We start from the raw sequence: 17,402 nt of genomic DNA, 5'->3' as shown, positions 1-17,402 counted from the left end.
CTTTTAACATCATACGCAATGAGGAAACCCTAAACATCCAAAAACCTAACCCTAGGAGATGAAACACCAAAAGGCGTGGGCCCCATTCAGATTAGTTGATACATCAACTTCCCAGGGTCATAACTTTTGTATACATTAAAATTCAATTACCGTTGTGATCTCTAATAAAATGGGCACAATTACTTGTAACTTATCCTTGCCTAGTTTACTCTTGGAATACAACAGAGTTTCAAAGTTTCAAAATAATTGTATGGTGAAGTAAAGGTGTCAAGACACAACAAAATGGCTAATTGAAAATATATATATACTCCTCCCAAATTGAATTTCCCGCATGAAACCCTGCAGATACCTGGCCTCATCTACCATTTGCAACATTTATTTATTTTTCCTACTATGTGCCATGACGATGAGTGTGAAGTATTCAAGCTCTAATAATAAAGAATAGAAGTCCAATGATCATAGTGAGATACAACCGTTTTGTAGCTTGTAAGAATCTTAGACCTAATCTGTGGGAAGAATATAAGTTAGATAATAGTTTCCAAAAGATCTGATCTGATCTATGTTTTTCTGTATTTAATTCACATATGCTTTATTATGTGAACAATCAATTATAATTTTTATGTTTCAACTTCGTCACCTGAAAATTGTAGTATAGTTGAAGTTTAATGTCTCTTTTTATTGGAGACAACTTGGATGTCCCTTCTTTTTTTGCATTAATAGTCTTCTCTTCCTGAATTATATGTGACTTTCATTTAAAATTCTATAAGAAAAATTCTGGAATGATTTCACTAAAAACTTGATAATGTATAACCACTGGAATAACTCTGGTAGACTCATACTTCATATGTCTGAACTCTACCAATAAACTGTATCTTGGATTTCTTCCATAACAATGGCTGCAAGAGCGGGCCGGTAAACAGTTGATTTCATATTCCTAACAAGTACAAAAATCTGAGACTTTTTCTTCCATTTTGTCTCATTCCATTGTTCTGCTCTCAGTTGTCCCAGAATAGTTCCTTCACAGAAGGCTAGAGCCACAGCTGGAACACTGTTACAGTCCAAAAGAAAATGTTTTCAATGTTTCTGAATTGAAATCAAACTGTCCCACTGAGCACCCTAAACCATGATTTTAAAAAACAGTTAATCCCATACCTGCCCCGACAAACACCAGTAGTAACAAATCCAATTGGCATCCGCAAATTTTCTTTCCCACATGTTGAAGCCATGTCTGCAGATTGCATTATTTCCCTATTGTCCCTCCATTGCTGCCTGCATTCTGCATTCCTCAGAGTAGGAGGAATCTCCAGCCCTTGCCATCCTTGAGATCTGCTTTCTCCTCAAAATTTGTTAGTGACAACAATAGCAAACATTCAGTGACAACCAAATGAAAAATCTTTTCTTCCATAAATCACTTCTCAGAGTAAATTGGAGTCCATAAGCAATTTGCACAAAATAATTAATGTTGACAAATGATGCAACATTGAAACAGTCAGCTCCCATTAGACTTGTTTGTTTAAAAGACATATTAAAAGGGAAAAAAGCAGGAAAAACTGGCAACTGCGATTAAGAAATATACAGACCTAGAACAATATGAAGTAAAATCATTCACTGTTGGTGCACATACAATAGCACCTTCTTCAAAAGCACCTTTTCGAGGGGCATAAAGAAGAACTCTCAAAAAGCAAGGTTTACAATCAGCAATTACGGCGTTTGACCCTTTCAAGCTCCACGCAAGTCTTCCCTTTTCCATCAAACAAAAATAACTTAGTTTTCCACCATTATAAGTCTCTGGAAATATAAGCAAGTGAAGGCCATTTATTCCTCTCAAATGCTGCCTCAATATGGCTGCAGTCCTTGCTATGAAACCAGGAAAACAAGAGTATGTATTTTGACTTGGGGATAAATCACAACCAACTGAATCTGTATTTCGCTTTTTTTCTCGAATTTCAAACTTGTTCTGTTCAGAACCTCCTGAGCCAAAAGCACATTCATTCTCCGATGCTAATATTCCACTTTCTGCTTCTGTAGTATTGACTAGCATATTCACTCCCCCATTGCATCCTGTTTGGGCAGCCCTCTGTATACAGTACCACGGAGGAGGAACGAAAATTGAAGGGGGGCTTTTTGATGGAGGCCTAAGAGCAATCGTCTCTTCATATGCTGCAGCTTCATCATTCATATGGTCCTCATAGGCTTTGCAGTCAGGGAAGTCATATGGAAATGATGGTAAACCTGCCTGCAAAGACAAACCGTCCATGAGCAATCTATAATTATCAATGCTAAAAAATTTTAAATGAGCTGCTCAGTCTCTGTCTAGATTGTAATCCATTAACTGGCTTTGATCTGCATAAGCAGAAAAAATCTGAAAAATGATTTTACAATGCTCACATCAATTGACAGCCACCGGCGCTCCCTTAATCCAATCACTTGTACTCCTCCAAGGACAAGAGGAATCCAAAAGGCTCGAACCCATCTTATTGGAAGAATAATGGACCATCTACCAAAATATCAGAAAGATAAGTATAACCAATATGCTAGGTTGCACTAAACAATTTCAGAAAGTTGCTCATAAAATTGTTGGCTGGAACTAAGAAGCTAAGTTGATAGATTACAAGCTAGAAGCAACAAATGTGCTTGAGCTTGGCAAAGAGGGGTTGAAATGCATAATCAAAGATCCCAAAATACTTCCTGGAAAAACAGACTTTTGTATACAACAGAACCCAAATAAATAGCATCACAATTGTACACTTGTAATATGGAAATTTTCAATCCTGTTTTGAAGAACATTAGAAACATTATAAATCAGAAAGATCAGCATTCAATTGAAGGCAAATTTCTGAGCAAATTGAGCAGATGAAAGTTAAATGCTCATTTTGTAAAAGATACCCATATGGTACTCATCTTCTTTCAATCATCAAAGTCGTAATGCTCGATTAACAATGACAACTATGGTTAAAGAAGGTTCTAACAGGACCATATAGATAAGAAACTAGACATGGAGCAAATAAAATAAGATAGATATGATACTTTTACTTAAAACTTTATTAGACTATGTCAATCATCTCTGCACCTACTTTCAAAGGAAAAGAGAGAATAAAATGTCATCTTCTAGCCAGTCTACACCTCTAAGATATTTTCCTGCTTCGGGCTACAAATTGAAGGAGTTTCGATGTTATTTTATAGCAATGTCCTCAAAAATATATAACCTTCATCATGTTGTCCTCAATACTTGTATCTTCCATAGGATTCTAGGCCAAAAACTGTTCTTGAGTCTTGTTCACATCAAAAGGGACATACTTTTGTGTTCACTCAATATCCTATCATGGTACAATTTTCCTGAAGAGTGTGTCAATAACACTTGGTCTATTTATCAAAAAATAAGTATCAGAGAATGTAGAAAAAGTATGTATTTGCTTGTGTAAAGAAAATACCTAATTAAGCCAACTAATCAGCCAAAACTGAAAACTAAGAGTAAGGTAAACCTCTAGCAGGCATTCCCACTACAACTTAAATCCACAGGTTGCACCATGTCCACCAACCAAGGCATAAGCAAAGACTCCAAGAACACACCTTATTCTAGTCATGAATGCTCTTCCAGCTACAGAATTTCAGTCTACAGTCTATAGACAAAAGAGAAACTAAACAGTGAAAAGCTGATATTTACCAGGGGAAAGGACGAAAGTACTGAGACTGTTTTATCAGGTTTTACTATTTTAGCAATCCACGCATTATAACTTCGTGGAATATTTGAAATGGGCATGAGAACTTCAGCTACAATATCGGTTGTGAAATTCATGGGTCATATTCTAGCCTTCACTTCCCCGTTTTGCCTATGGATTATAGTTTCTACAAAACAGCCTCATTAAGATCTACAACAATGTACAATGCAGCAGCCAAAGAGTGAACGCAAAACTTAAGATGCAAAGCAGTAAAAGAAATGAATTATAAACTACATCCTAGAGCTCCTACTTAGAACTACATCAGAGAAATAAGGAACATACAAAAACATTATCATTCATGCCTCCTATTCCTGGTCCATGTTCTGAACAACTATAAATTTCAAGCAGAGAGTGACTTCCAAGGAGAGTGCAGAAAGTTTCTGGACGAAAAATATGAGATTGATTTGTCAAGTGAAGCAGGTGCCTAAGAGATTACAGCACCACTGGGATGACAAGCTCAATTGGAAATGGGTAAAATCTCTGTTCTTTTGGGGTGACAGGCTCTTTTGGTCTGTTTTCTTTCTCTTAGATGTTACCGGGTCTTATAAAAGTGAACCAAAATAAACGAAATGTTTTACTTCAGGAAGAATTTTAAAGGGGAAATGATGCTTCACTTTATCAAGGGCCCTATGAATATGAGAGCATTCTTTGAGTCTTCCAAGACAAAATTACAATTATGCACAATTTTGAGTTTTGCTATGATGGACTTAGGAAAAGTGGGTTAGGAGGACCCCACTTTGCAATTTTGGCTCCAACATAGGAGAAAGGGAAGAAAATTGAAATCATAGTGGATGGTGTTGAAGAATGTATCTAGTGTCGGTCTTCATAATTGTATTTGTCAAAAGAAAAGAAAAATAATTTTTTTATTAAAGAAAGATTGACTTATTAAAGCACGGGTTTCATGCTTGGGTCAATGGTCAATGCAAGCATTGTGTGCTCTAGGTTTTATATCTTGAGTCAGGGACATAGTCATGATGTAAAAGACCCTTCATGGGCATACTTAGTCAAAGAAGAAAAATTATCTCTATGTCAAAACGGGACTCCTCCACCAAGTCAGCCCTCCTCTAAATGTCAGCCTATCTCTCCTACAAGTCGGCCTCAAAGGAGCCTCATTCTACTATATATACTCAAGCAACTCAACCTATTGAGAGACACTCATTCATCCTCATTTGATCTGCAGTTTGGCTTAAGTTAGGAAACGCAAACACCTAGAAAGAAAAGAGAGTCAAGTCAAGCAAAAAAGAAAGGAAGTCTGTCACGCTATGGAGAACCAAAATTTTGATGTCACACATATGATCTTGAAGCTGATTACAGGGGTCGAGATTAAGAGATTGAGTTGCAGAAGTTGCAGGGAAGAAGAAGACAAGGATCTAGACGACTACTTGTGTTAAGGGCTGACTTGGTGGTTGGAGTGAGTCTATATCTTTGGTCAAAGGTCAGGAATGTCTCAATCTGATTTGAATCTACTAGTGGAAGAGTTCAACTGAGTTTTCCCCTAAACGAGGGGTTTTGCCCAGGCTGAGCGCCTATATCTTGTATTCTCTTGTTGTCTTTGAAGTTTTGGCAATTGTCTTGATGATAATAATGAAATAACAAAGAAGAAGAAGAATTAACTAATCACAATAAATTGTCAAGTAAAAGAGAAATCAAATTAATGAGAAGCCCTAACAATGTTACCCTAGATTTCTCAAGATGGTTTCAGAGCTTGGTTGATTTGTGTAAGGGTAGGAAGAAGGTCATCAAAGGCTTCAAGGCATCAAGAAGAACCTAAATACCTAGGACTGAGTTCCTAGAGGCATCAAATCGAAATTTTGGGCACATCTAGAAGCCCTAGTCACTGTGTTAAGGCCGCAGGCCTGAGGAGAAAAGAGCAAAGTTTTCAAGAGGCTCATAACTCCTGTTCTGGAGCATTGAAAGGCTAATCTGATAGCCTATAGAAGGTCGAGCACTTTGAAGAAAAGAATGCAGTTCTGGGCACAATATAAAAGACCTGTAATCGTCATTGAAAGGGTCCGAATTCTCTGAGCCTCATCAGAAATCCAAACTTCAGAAGCACTATGCATATACATGGTTGATCGAATCATTGTTTGAGCTTTCTCTTGAAAGGCTAGGAGCAGTTTCTATCATTAGCAAAGGAAGCACGTAGTCCGAGTTTGTTGAAGATCCTATAAGCCTAGTTGAAAGGCTTGAAGAGAAGCTACAGCTATCCTAAAGAGGAGCCAAGTCTCCTATACTAAAGCTCTGTGCATAAATATATTTCAGAATGCTTGTTTTAAAACTTCAATCACTTGGATAGGGAATCGAGACTCCTCATAAAGCACAACTGTATAGCCACAGTCATCTTGTGAGTGGACCGAGACCCTTTCTAATCTTGAAACATTGCAAATAGAATTATTTATCTAAGAAGAAGAATCAAAAATTCTGAGCATAGGTGTTTTGGATAAAGTACATCCACAGTGATACTCAAAAGGAGCCAAGATCTACTCTATAGACCTGTGCATCTAAAATTGTTTGAAGACACTCTAGGTCAATCTCGAACAATTCATCAAATTACAATCCTGTACCATCATCTTGCAGAGATATAGAAGCCGAATTCTTGCATTAGAAAAAAACAATTCTGGATAATATATATATATATATATATATATATATAGGAGTAGACTACACAGTCACATAGGAAGCCGACCTTGTGAAGTTTGGACAGTGGGACAAGAATTACCACACCTTTTTAGAACCTGTTGTGTGTTAGTTGAGTATACAGTGGAAGTCTCTGAGCTACATATACTTCAGTGCTTTTGGAAAAGCCCTATTTGTAGGGACTTCACAAGAAAAAGACAGAGTGGTCATCTTTTAAGATTCTCTGGTCTTCAAAAGAAAAGTTACAGGAAAGAAAGGAGCTTGCAGTTGTAAAAAGATTATGCACCAACTTGTAGAAAGATCATTGAAGTCATCAAACAAAGTTGTAGAACCAGACAAGCAGGATGTCAAGGAATGGAATAAACACTTCAAGAACGAGATCTTGTGAAGGCAGCAGTCCTGTAATGGCATCCTGTAGCAGGTAATTTATAATGGTTTCTTTGATCATGAAGTACAGAGGTAAGCAATCATGGGGTACGTATATCATATTTATTTGTTAAGGGTCTACCAAAAGATGGTATAGGGTTAATTGCTTATGTGGTTCTAGGGTATGTTGTTTTCATTATTGAAAGTTGATTGTAATCCCTAGATGGTTCATGAGAAACCCTAGTGATGAGAAAACCCTAATCCTAAGTTGTTTGTTCCCTCATAAAAACCCTATATCTAGATTTCTAGGGCGTATATCATAAACCCTAGTGATGATTGATGTGGATGATGATTCGATTCTTACTAAATCTAGGGTTTGTACTTAGAAACTCTAGGATTCCATCCTCCATTGTTGCATAGAAACCCTAGATTGACAAATTGACATCATGCTTATGGTATCACATATTTTGCTTGGTTGCATTTGTCGTTAAGTATTGCAGGTATAAAGATTATGGCTAAATTCGGCGAAAGCACTTCAATGAAGGAAACCCTATAAGGTTTGTAAAAGGAACAACTCCAGGTATGTCTAAGACCATAAGAACATCTTCATTAAAGGATACGATCATTTTAAAATTTATTACTAGTTTCTTATGTTTAGGTTTTTGAATCGTAAGGATTCTTGTTAGGGTGATTAATCATTAGATTGAATCTACGCTTATCATGCTATCTCTTGTTTGATCATTTTTGGTCAAACCCTAAATTTTAGGGTTCACGATAACACCCTAGCCTCTTGATGCTTAGGGTATGTTGACAATAAAACCCTAGCCAATTTAGCGTTTGATGAATTAGAGTTTATGGCAAAACTCTTGTAATAGAAAATGTGAAGATCCTAGGAATGAAACCCTAGGTGTATGTGCTTTTGCATAATCAAAACCCTAGCTTGATCATAATTGTTGTATAACTTTGATGTCTTAATCTAAGGTCTACATCAAAAGCCCTAGAAAAATTGATGTGAAATTCTAGATAATGTAATCTTAGATATAAAATGCTTTCAATGCTAACTTGATATACATGATTATTGAAATCTAGGGTTCTTAAACCCTAGTAGAGTCTAACATAAAGTTCTAAGTGCATATTGTTGAAAGTTGAAAACCTAGATATACAATGTTATGATTGGATTGACTTTATTTTGTTGATGATATCCAAGACTTTAAGTCTTGATGATGAAATCTAGGGATTGTAACAAAACCCTAGAAAAATGGTTAAAGTCGAAAAATTCGAATAGATGAGACTCTTTCTAATCTTGGGAACATATATAAGATTATGTTTTGGATATCTAAAAGTTTGATTTCTTATTGCTCCCATGCTAACTTGATATAGCTGATTTTATGCTCTTGTGAATATGTAAGTATTGTTGAATAATTGCAAGTATAAGGTCTTCAAGATGTTGAAGATGGTTGTCTACCTCATACTTATTAATAACGATAAAACAGGGAACTACAAGAATGACCTTGATACTAGATGAAATGATGTCTTTCCAATGATATGATATTATAAAGAAAGAAGTTGTGATCAAGAAGTTTGATAAAGAAAGAGTATGTCTCCCTAATTGAGAGGGATCTTGAACAAAAGTGAATGACATGACAAAAAGGCCATGAAGATGTTTAATCAAAGAATAGTTGAAACACTACCGATGGTTATTCGTGAAGTTGTGGTGTTGTGAAAAATGCCTAGGTTGTGTTTAGTGTTGTTGTAAAAAGAAGAAAGATTATGACGAAAATGTATTTGGATAATATGATGTCAACCGAAGCAACATCATAATGTTCGAGGACCCCAAAGTTTTGTGCTAACTTGTGTATATTTGAGAAGTTTATTACTAATTGGGGTTGTGATTGTACAGGTAGATCTCTCCATAAAAGATGAAACATTTTAGAAGCATGCTTGGATTGATGAACTTGACAAAATTTAGTTGATAAGCAGAGATGAAGCATCTTGGGGGGACAAGATGCATGGGAGGACATTTGGCCAGCCTATGATAATGTCTAGATTCCTGAAGTAGGGAGGGTGGCGTTGGTCATAGAGCTTCGACCTTGGATACGAACCTATATCCTCGAGTTGGTGTTAGAGCCAAAGCTTGATGGTTCCTATAGAGGTTGAAGATTGAAATACACCTCAGTCCCACCCGGTTAGAAATTATAGTCAAGTATCTAATCTATAGCACTGTGTGTGCTATGCCTCTTCGTAGAGCATATCATTTTGAAATCTTCCACCTTTGTATAAATGTAATTAGGAATAACTCCCTAGTTAAGAGGGAGTGTTGAAGAATGTATGTAGTGTCAGTCTTCATAATTGTATTTGTCAAATGAAAAGAAAAATATATTTTTTATTAAAGAAAGATTGACTTATTAAAGCATGGGTTTCATGCTTGGGTCAATGGTCAATAGGTCAAAGCACCCATTGTGTGCTCTAGGGTTTATATCTTGAGTCAAGGTCATAGTCATGATGTAAGACCCTTCATGGGCATCTTTAGTCAAAGAAGAAAAAATATTTCTATGTCAAAAAGGGACTCCACCAAGTTAGGCCTCCTCTACATGTCGGCTTATCTCTCCTACAAGTCGGCCTCAAAGGAGCCTCATTCTACTATATACACTCAAGAAACTCAACATATTGATTAGCACTCATTCATCCTCACCCAATTAGCAGTTTGGCTTAAGGTAATGCGAAGACCGAGAAAGAAATGAGAGTCAAGTCAAGCAAAAAAAAAGGGAAGTCTGCCACGTTATGTGTGAAAATTCCTTAATCTAACACATCAGAATCCCCTACTGCAATTTTTGGTTTACTATCTCCTACTTGTTCTTTACATTAACAAGTTATTTAATTGCATAAGCATCGAAGTAAACACAAATGCAACCTTCACAGACATACAAACCATACACTGAAGTAAACAGAAACAATAACACAAGGGACACTGTTATTTTTTGACAATCGTCCCCGAGAAAACCCAATGCAGGAAAACCGGTGCAGCATTTATGAGGGTTTTATTATTAAGCAGATTCTTGAATACAACTAGGGTGTCAAAATTGGTTCACCCAATAGAGAATGTCCTTGGCAGTAGTACCTCAATCCGGAGACAAATATTCCGACAAATCAGCAACCGGATGATCAACCCCACAGTGACTCTGACTGTTCCTTGTGCTGGACAGCGAAAGCTGCTCCAAGCACTGATCTGAAATTGCGTCACTCTTCAAGAACTGCGTCACCCTCTCTCGGCTGATCTGCTCTCATTCTGCCCCACAGAATCTTCCCAGCGCTGCCTTTGAAGCCCTCTGTTTCCTCTACATCAGCCTCTACGGCCCTATGCACTGCCTCCTTCGGCCTCTGCGTCAGCCCTTCTTGGGCCTGCGCTATCTCTCCCGGCACTTCACTGCCTCTTTGCTACGTATTCTTCAGCCTTGGATGAAAATCCCTTTTTGAACTGCCCCTCGCTGCAATTGATCACTAACTCGATTTCCTCAGCAAACCCTCAAGCCTCCTCTTATACTTTTTTTGTTGATGATTCAACGACCGAGATTAAGTCCCTAATCAACGGCTAAGATTAGAACTGGCTTGATCCTCGTCACTTAGAACTTTCTCACCCATTTTATATTAATACACATTAATATTTTTATTTTCCTAAGTTTAGACTTAGGAACCCATTAAAAATATTAATTATTTTAATATCTCTTCATCCGGGTGGAATTTCTCCAAACAATTTTTGGGTCTTGGAGATTTCATGTGTTTTAGCCTCTCCACCAAATTTCATGGCTAGAGCACATCTGATGCTACCCAAAATCAACACTCCCTCTTAGCGAGGAATGTGCTCTAGCAATGCTTCATCATTGAAGCATCACACTAATCTTCCGCATCAGTCCTTTGCACTGATGCTTGGCCTGCTGCCCCGCATCCACTGCATTGTTGCTTCCTGTACTGCTGCCCATGACACTGCCACTGCCACTGCTACATTTGTACTGCAACTCCCTCTCAAAATGTTGCATCATGTTGCCCATAGCACTGCCATTGCTAACTGTTGCACTGCAACTCAGTTACCAAGAAGTAACTGACTTCACCCAAACATTGACATCTTGGTCAGTCTGGAAGCCTCGTGATGCTGAAGGTACCTCAGCTACTATCCTATGCTCCCTCCGTTGCCACTGCGCTGCTGCAAACACCTTTGTGCCTCTCACACTTTTGCAACCTCCACTGTGCTGCCTCAGATTTCGGCACTCTAGCACTGCCATTATTGCTCCATCACACCTTGCTCCACTTGACACCTGTCATCATGCTACTTTCATTAAGGGCTCCCGTAGCCGGATGTGATCCAAGAGTTCGGGCACCTCAAGGATCTTACCCGTCTTCTGTAGTCCTCTCAACTACAGCTCAATGTCTCCCTACCTCTTCTCTAGAGGCGCATGAGCACTCATGGCACAATAGTCATCAGTCTCGACATCCTTCTCCACCTTTGTTGGAGCAGCCTTTAAGTCAGAAGCTTCTCCCTTGCCTTTCTTCCTGGGGCACTGAGAGGCATAATGTCCAAGCTCCCCACAGTTGAAGCACTTGACCTTGGAGATATCTTTCTTCTTCCTCTTTTGAACCCCCTGTTGTCCTACAGATGCTAGAGCTGCATCCTCCTCCTCCTCTTTCTTGATTCAAACTCCCTTACCTCTACTCCTCACCTTTGTCAACCTCCTGATCTCTTCCTGTCGAAGAGATGCCCACATCTCCTCCCAACTGGGGAGAGCCACTCTGCCCAAAATGCGTTGGACAAACGTCTCCCATTCCTCGGAGACTGCATTCAGATCAATCCTGACCATAAACTTTGGATCCGGTGTAGACCCCACAGAAGTAAGCTAGTAACGAATTCCTTGCAACCTGAGAAGTAACGGACCTATCTCCTCTCCTTTCTGCATCTAATATGACCTCAGTTGATTCTCTAATAACATCTTCCACTACAGGGAAGAGCCCTGGTATAAGGTGGTCAACGTCTGCCACATCTCCCTTACTGTGTTCTTCTCAGCAATATGTGGTATGACATGATCCTTGACCCCGTCTAGAATCATGCATTTCGCCTTTGCCTCGGCCTCCTCATACTTCTCATTTGCATTAGGGTCAACTGGGACAACAACTGTTTTCAAGGCATAGTCCTTGATGCGATGTTTATCCAGGATTGTCAGGATCCTAGCCTTCCAGATGACAAAATTGGAAGCCCGCCCAGTCTGTCCTGATCCCTCAATCCGTTCACTGCCATCTCTGCTCCTCTTCTCTAGACTCCCTCTAAGTCTTTGATTTCCCTCTCGGAAATCCTCTGGCCAACTATCGAATCACTCCTCTCCAATCCTCCTTTGCCTCTACAACCCGGATCTAGATTTCTTGGCTAGAAATTTGTCAAGGTAGTGCTTCCCTCTACCTTGGTCCAGTTTCCTTAGACATTGTTCTGCACTCATAGAAACAACGTCCCACCTGCTCCACATATCAAAATCTGCTCAGCGCCCTTAGCCCTGACAACTGAAGAATCTAAAGCCCTTCGAGCTCTGCCCAATCACAATGAGAGGCGAATCAGCTCCTCCTGGCCACTGCGTCAATCCTTCCTGGCTAAGAAAGATGACTTGGCACTGTGTAGGTCTAAATTGTCCCCCCTCTACCTCTGCACTGGCCTGGATAGCTGATACAGCGATTGCGTCTTCCTCTCCCGGCTCAGAATGCTGACGCAGGCACTACGTAGGTCTGAATTGTCCCCCCTCTACCTCTGCGTTGGCCTAGATAGCTCACACAGCTACTGTGTGGGCTCCTCCCAGCTACCACGTCTTCCTCTCCCAGCTCATAATGCTGACGCAGGCACTGCGTTAGCCTCTGTATCACACTCTCTGCACTGTGTCACTCCTCCTCTCGCCTCTTCAGCTCTAGAACAGTGCTATATCTCGGGACAGTCGCTTCTCTGCTGCAAATTATCAGATTATCTTGGTTGGTGTCTTCAGTCGCCTCTGATCTGCAATCGCTCTGATACCAGGTGAAAATTCCTGAATCTAACACATCGGAAACCCCTACTACAATTTTTGGTTTACTATCTCCTACTTGTTCTTTACATTAACAAGTTATTTAATTGCATAAACATCGAAGTAAACACAAATGCAGCGTTCACAGATATACAGATCATGCACTGAAGTAAACAGAAACAATAACACAAGGGACACTGTTATTTTTTTACAATCGTCCCCGGAAAAACCCAATGCGGGAAAACTGGTGCAGCGAATATGAGGGTTTTATTATTAAGCAGATTCTTGAATACAACTAGAGTGCCAGAATTGGCTCACCCAACCGAGAATGTCCTTGGCAGTAATACCTCTATCTGGAGACAGATATTCCGGGAAATCAGCAACCGCATGATCAACCCCATAGTGACTCTGACTATTCCTTGCGCTGGATAGCAAAATCTGGTCCAAGCACTGCTCAAGAACTGGGTCACATTTCAAGCACTGCATCACCCTCTCCGGCTGATCTGCTCTTAGTCTACCCCACAGAATCTTCCTAGCGCTGCCTCTGAAGCCCTATGCGTCCTCTACGTCAGCCTCTACGGCTTTTGCATTAGCCTCTACGGCCCTCTGCGCTGCCTCCTTCGGCCTCTGCGTCAGCGCTTCTTGGGCCTACGTTGTCTCTCCCGACACTTCACTGCCTCTCTGCTACGTATTCTTCAGCCTTGAATGAAAATCCCTTGCTGAAATGCCCCTCACTACAACTAATCACTAACTCGATTTCCTCAGCAAACCTCATCCCAGAAAATCAAATTCTTGATCTCTCTTGGTGTGTCTCCAACTGATCCTCAAGCCTCCTCTTATACTTTTTTTGTTGACGATTCAATGGCCGAGATTAAGTCCCTAATCAACGGCTAAGATTAGAACTGGCTTGATCCTCGTCACTTAGAACTTTCTCACCCATTTTATATTAATACACATTAATATTTTTATTTTCCTAAGTTTAGACCTTAGGAACCCATTAAAAATATTACTTATTTTAATATCTCTTCATCCGGGTGGAATTTCTCTAAACGATTTATGGGTCTTGGAGATCTCATGTGCTTTAGCCTCTCCACCAAATTTCATGGCTAGAGCACATCCGATGCTACCCAAAATCAACACTATGGAAAACCAAAATTTTGATGTCACACATATGATCTTGACGCTGATAATAGGGGTTGAGACTAAGAGATTGAGTTGCAAAAGTTGCAGGGAAGAAAAAGACAAGGATCTAAACGACTACATGCATTAAGGGTTGACTTGGTGGTTGCAGTGAGTCTATATATTTGGTCAAAGATCAGGAATGCCTCAATCTAATTTGAATCTACTAGTGGAAGAGTTTGAATGGGTTTTCCCCTAAGCGAGGGGTTTTGCCCTAGCTGAGTGCCTACATCTTGTGTTCTCTTGGTGTCTTTGAAGTTTTGGCAATTGTCTTGATGATAATAATGTAATAACAAAGTATAAGAAGAAGAAGAATTAACTAATCACAAGAAATTGTCAAGTAAAAGAGAAATCAAATTAATGAGAAGCCCTAACAATGTTGCCCTAGATTTCTCAATAGATGGTGGGGGCCACCCCAAGAGGAATATGCACCCCTTGAAGCAACACGCACTTGTGGAGAGAGAGAGAGACAAGAGGGGGTCGATGTATGGGACCCACATGGAGAGAGAAGGAGCTCAATGATAAATAGGAGGAGAATGCATCATTTTGGGGCTTTTGATCATTTGACAATTGAACTCTCTTGTACGCTTGAGCTGTTGAGCCAAGTCTACACAGTGTTGTTCAGCACACGAGATTTCCGAGGGGAGATCTCACCTCCATCTTCGATGGACTTCGAGTGCCACCCTAGGGGAGCTATTGCTACACTTTGGAGTTGTTCTGGGAGATTCTACAGGGGAATTCGAGCCATTCTTGGAACAGGCTCGACGCAGAAGGGCACACGCACTCTTAGGTAGGTGAGATAGCAATAGTGACATCTTTTCCCGCAATGGACCCTTTAATTCTAAATAGCACTGAATCATAATTACGTGAAGTTTTTGGATATCTTCCATCCTTCAATTCCAAATTAGATTCCATTTTATTTTTTGATCGATAATAAACCTTCAAACTTATTATTCCTTAAAACCTTAGTATTGAATTTTAAAAATTTCTCCTTTATCTTTCTTTAGCAATTGTATAAACTTTATAACCCCTTATATATTATTTTCCTTGTATACCATTTTATATCTCTTATAAAAATATCCTTCTTATATATATATATATATATATATATATATATATACCTTCCTCTTTTTAATTATGAACCTTTCAACTTAAATTTATTTTATTTGACTTTATGAATATTTATTTACTTTTTTTTTTGTTGCTGCCTTTGAATACCCTTTTTTTTTCTTTTTTCATTTTTTCTTTTTAATTAGAATTTCTAAGATATATATAATATATGTTTTTTAAAGCGCAAAACAATTATCAATAATAACGAGACCAAATTGACCCTTCCTATATGTACGCCTTTTTCCAATGAATAATTATATATAGTTTAAATTTATAATTTATATGTTCAAAAAAACTTAAATCTTTTCCCTTTGCTCTTAATCCACCCAAACAGTCAAGGTGCATGATTTGGTAATAGCGAAGGGTTTTATATATATTTTTTGTTATTACTATATAATATAACCAAATGATGTGGGCGTAATGGGCGGGTGGGGTGCAATGTTTCGAGCTCTTAAAAAATGCCAATGAACACGACTTTAGAAGGGCATTGGTCGTGGAGAGAGTGATGGTGGATAACAGTGGTTGGCAACATCAGCTTGCTGGAGCTGGCGATGATGTAGGGCGACAACTTAGTAGACAACGCTAGTAGTGGCACGGTATTGTAGAGAGGAAGGGAGGACAAGGGTAGATGGAAGGATCAGGACGTTCGATGGATTAATGGTTGGTTGCAGATTTATTAGCAGCAACGTGTTGTTGGCCCGTTGTGGCTTGATCGGAAACAACGGCAACGGCGATGGTGGCTTATGGCCACTGGTCGACAGCCTTGGCAGCCGCTATGCAAGGTATATCCCTTTTGATATATATTTTTGGTTGATTTATATAAGGTGCTTTGATATATATATTTTAATACAATTTATTTTTATTATTAATTTTTATTTTTCTAATATATATATATATATATATATATATATATATATATTTTTACTTTGTTTTTGTTGAATTCTTTTTAACTTTTAAATTTTAATAATTTTTTTGAATTTTTTGCCTCTAATTTTTTTTTTTCACACGGCCAAAGGCCTAAGTGGCGATATGGAAAACTCCAACTTTTTGTAGCGAAACGCTTCAACGGCAACAATGTTGACAAGTTTCATGGTCAAGGACCTTGATCGGAGAAGGTGGCTCTATGCATCGGTTAAGCAAGCTAGAGGACCGAACTGCTCTGATACCAAAATGAAGAGAACAAAGTTCGTTCTTCGAATTAAATACTCCAGAAGACTTGGAATATGAAGATATCCATTGAGGATACAAATATTATATATTAAATGTATGAATAAGATGATGATACAATGAGAGTGAGGGGCCTGCTTATATATTAGGCAGGTGCCTCTTCATGGAAAGTCATGTCCCATTTAGACATGCCCTTTCAACCTAATTACTAATTAACTAATCATTATTACAATTACCCTCATTACTTATATTTATATTATTTATATATATTTTAGTCGTAACATATGCGTTGTTAATAATTGCCTTCTGAGACCTAGATCTCCCAGAAAAAAAAGTGAATACTTTTGCGGAATCCCTGATCAAATAAATCCCTCACTCAACGCCACTTCCCTTTTTGTGATGGCACAACTATGATTCCACTTTTCTTGTAATTCTTTGTTTCATGAGTGTGAGTATCAGTGAATGGGGGACTTTTGACTTCAACTTCCACTTTGATCAACATAAAATAGTTTCTCAAGTGAAGTCTTCTATTGTGGTTAGCATTTCCATGACCTTTTTAAAGTTGCAACACACATGCAATGCTTTGACAACATATACTACCACAAAGGAGGGATATAACAGAGTCAAAAGACTGCAGAGGCCGTATAGGGATGTCAAAGGTTCGAATATAACATGTACCAAATCGCTATTGGTAGAAAGTAAATGAATATTGCAGCATTTACTTGCCATTTTACTATGCTCTCAGCTACATACTAGTTCCAGAAAATTAGCAAAGAGGAACGACAAAGATCACTTAATATTTGCGCATTTACTAGCCACTCACTATATTTTGCAACTTGTTTTATTAATTGTTGAGCTTGAATTGTTTGAAAAATGGCTCCAATTGCTGGAGTAATAGAGTTACTAAACAATTTGATACTCTCTACTATGGATAATACAGTCAAAATAAACAAAGGATTTTCTCACTAATATTCACAGTTGTTTACAACATGCATAAGAAAATATATATTTTTTGCAGCTTGAATCTCTGCTACAGCAAGAGGAGCTACAACAACATAGTCATGATTTCAAACTTGTTTTTGTTCCGAATAATCCCATTTTTTAGTCCAAAGTTTATTGTAATCAACAGCAAGAAATTGTTCAGATCAATGAACCCAATACAAGAGCAGGTTTGAATGCAGAAGCCAAGATTCAG

General features: G+C 38.6%; 1 protein-coding gene across 1 annotated transcript in view; it reads right to left on the bottom strand.

Annotated features, from left to right (window-relative positions):
- Window positions 1-437: 437 nt before the first annotated feature.
- POP1 (ribonuclease Ps) overlaps window positions 438-17,402 on the bottom strand; it is a 258,593-nt gene continuing 241,628 nt past the window's right edge. The window contains exons 7-10 of the mRNA XM_089416212.1: window positions 2,389-2,497; window positions 1,581-2,236; window positions 1,153-1,326; window positions 438-1,048 (exon numbers count right to left, since the gene is read on the bottom strand). Coding sequence (XP_089272338.1) covers window positions 856-1,048; window positions 1,153-1,326; window positions 1,581-2,236; window positions 2,389-2,497 — 1,132 coding nt within the window. The 3' untranslated portion in view covers window positions 438-855. The remainder of the gene's footprint in view (window positions 1,049-1,152; window positions 1,327-1,580; window positions 2,237-2,388; window positions 2,498-17,402) is intronic.

This window comes from Pinus tabuliformis, chromosome 3_2 (genome assembly GCF_031772625.1).
Source record: "Pinus tabuliformis cultivar Carrire ecotype Pingquan chromosome 3_2, CPIR1, whole genome shotgun sequence".
NCBI classification, from domain to species: domain Eukaryota; kingdom Viridiplantae; phylum Streptophyta; class Pinopsida; order Pinales; family Pinaceae; genus Pinus; species Pinus tabuliformis.
Note: the sequence above shows the minus strand (reverse complement) of the source record. Positions and strands in the feature narration are given on the sequence as shown.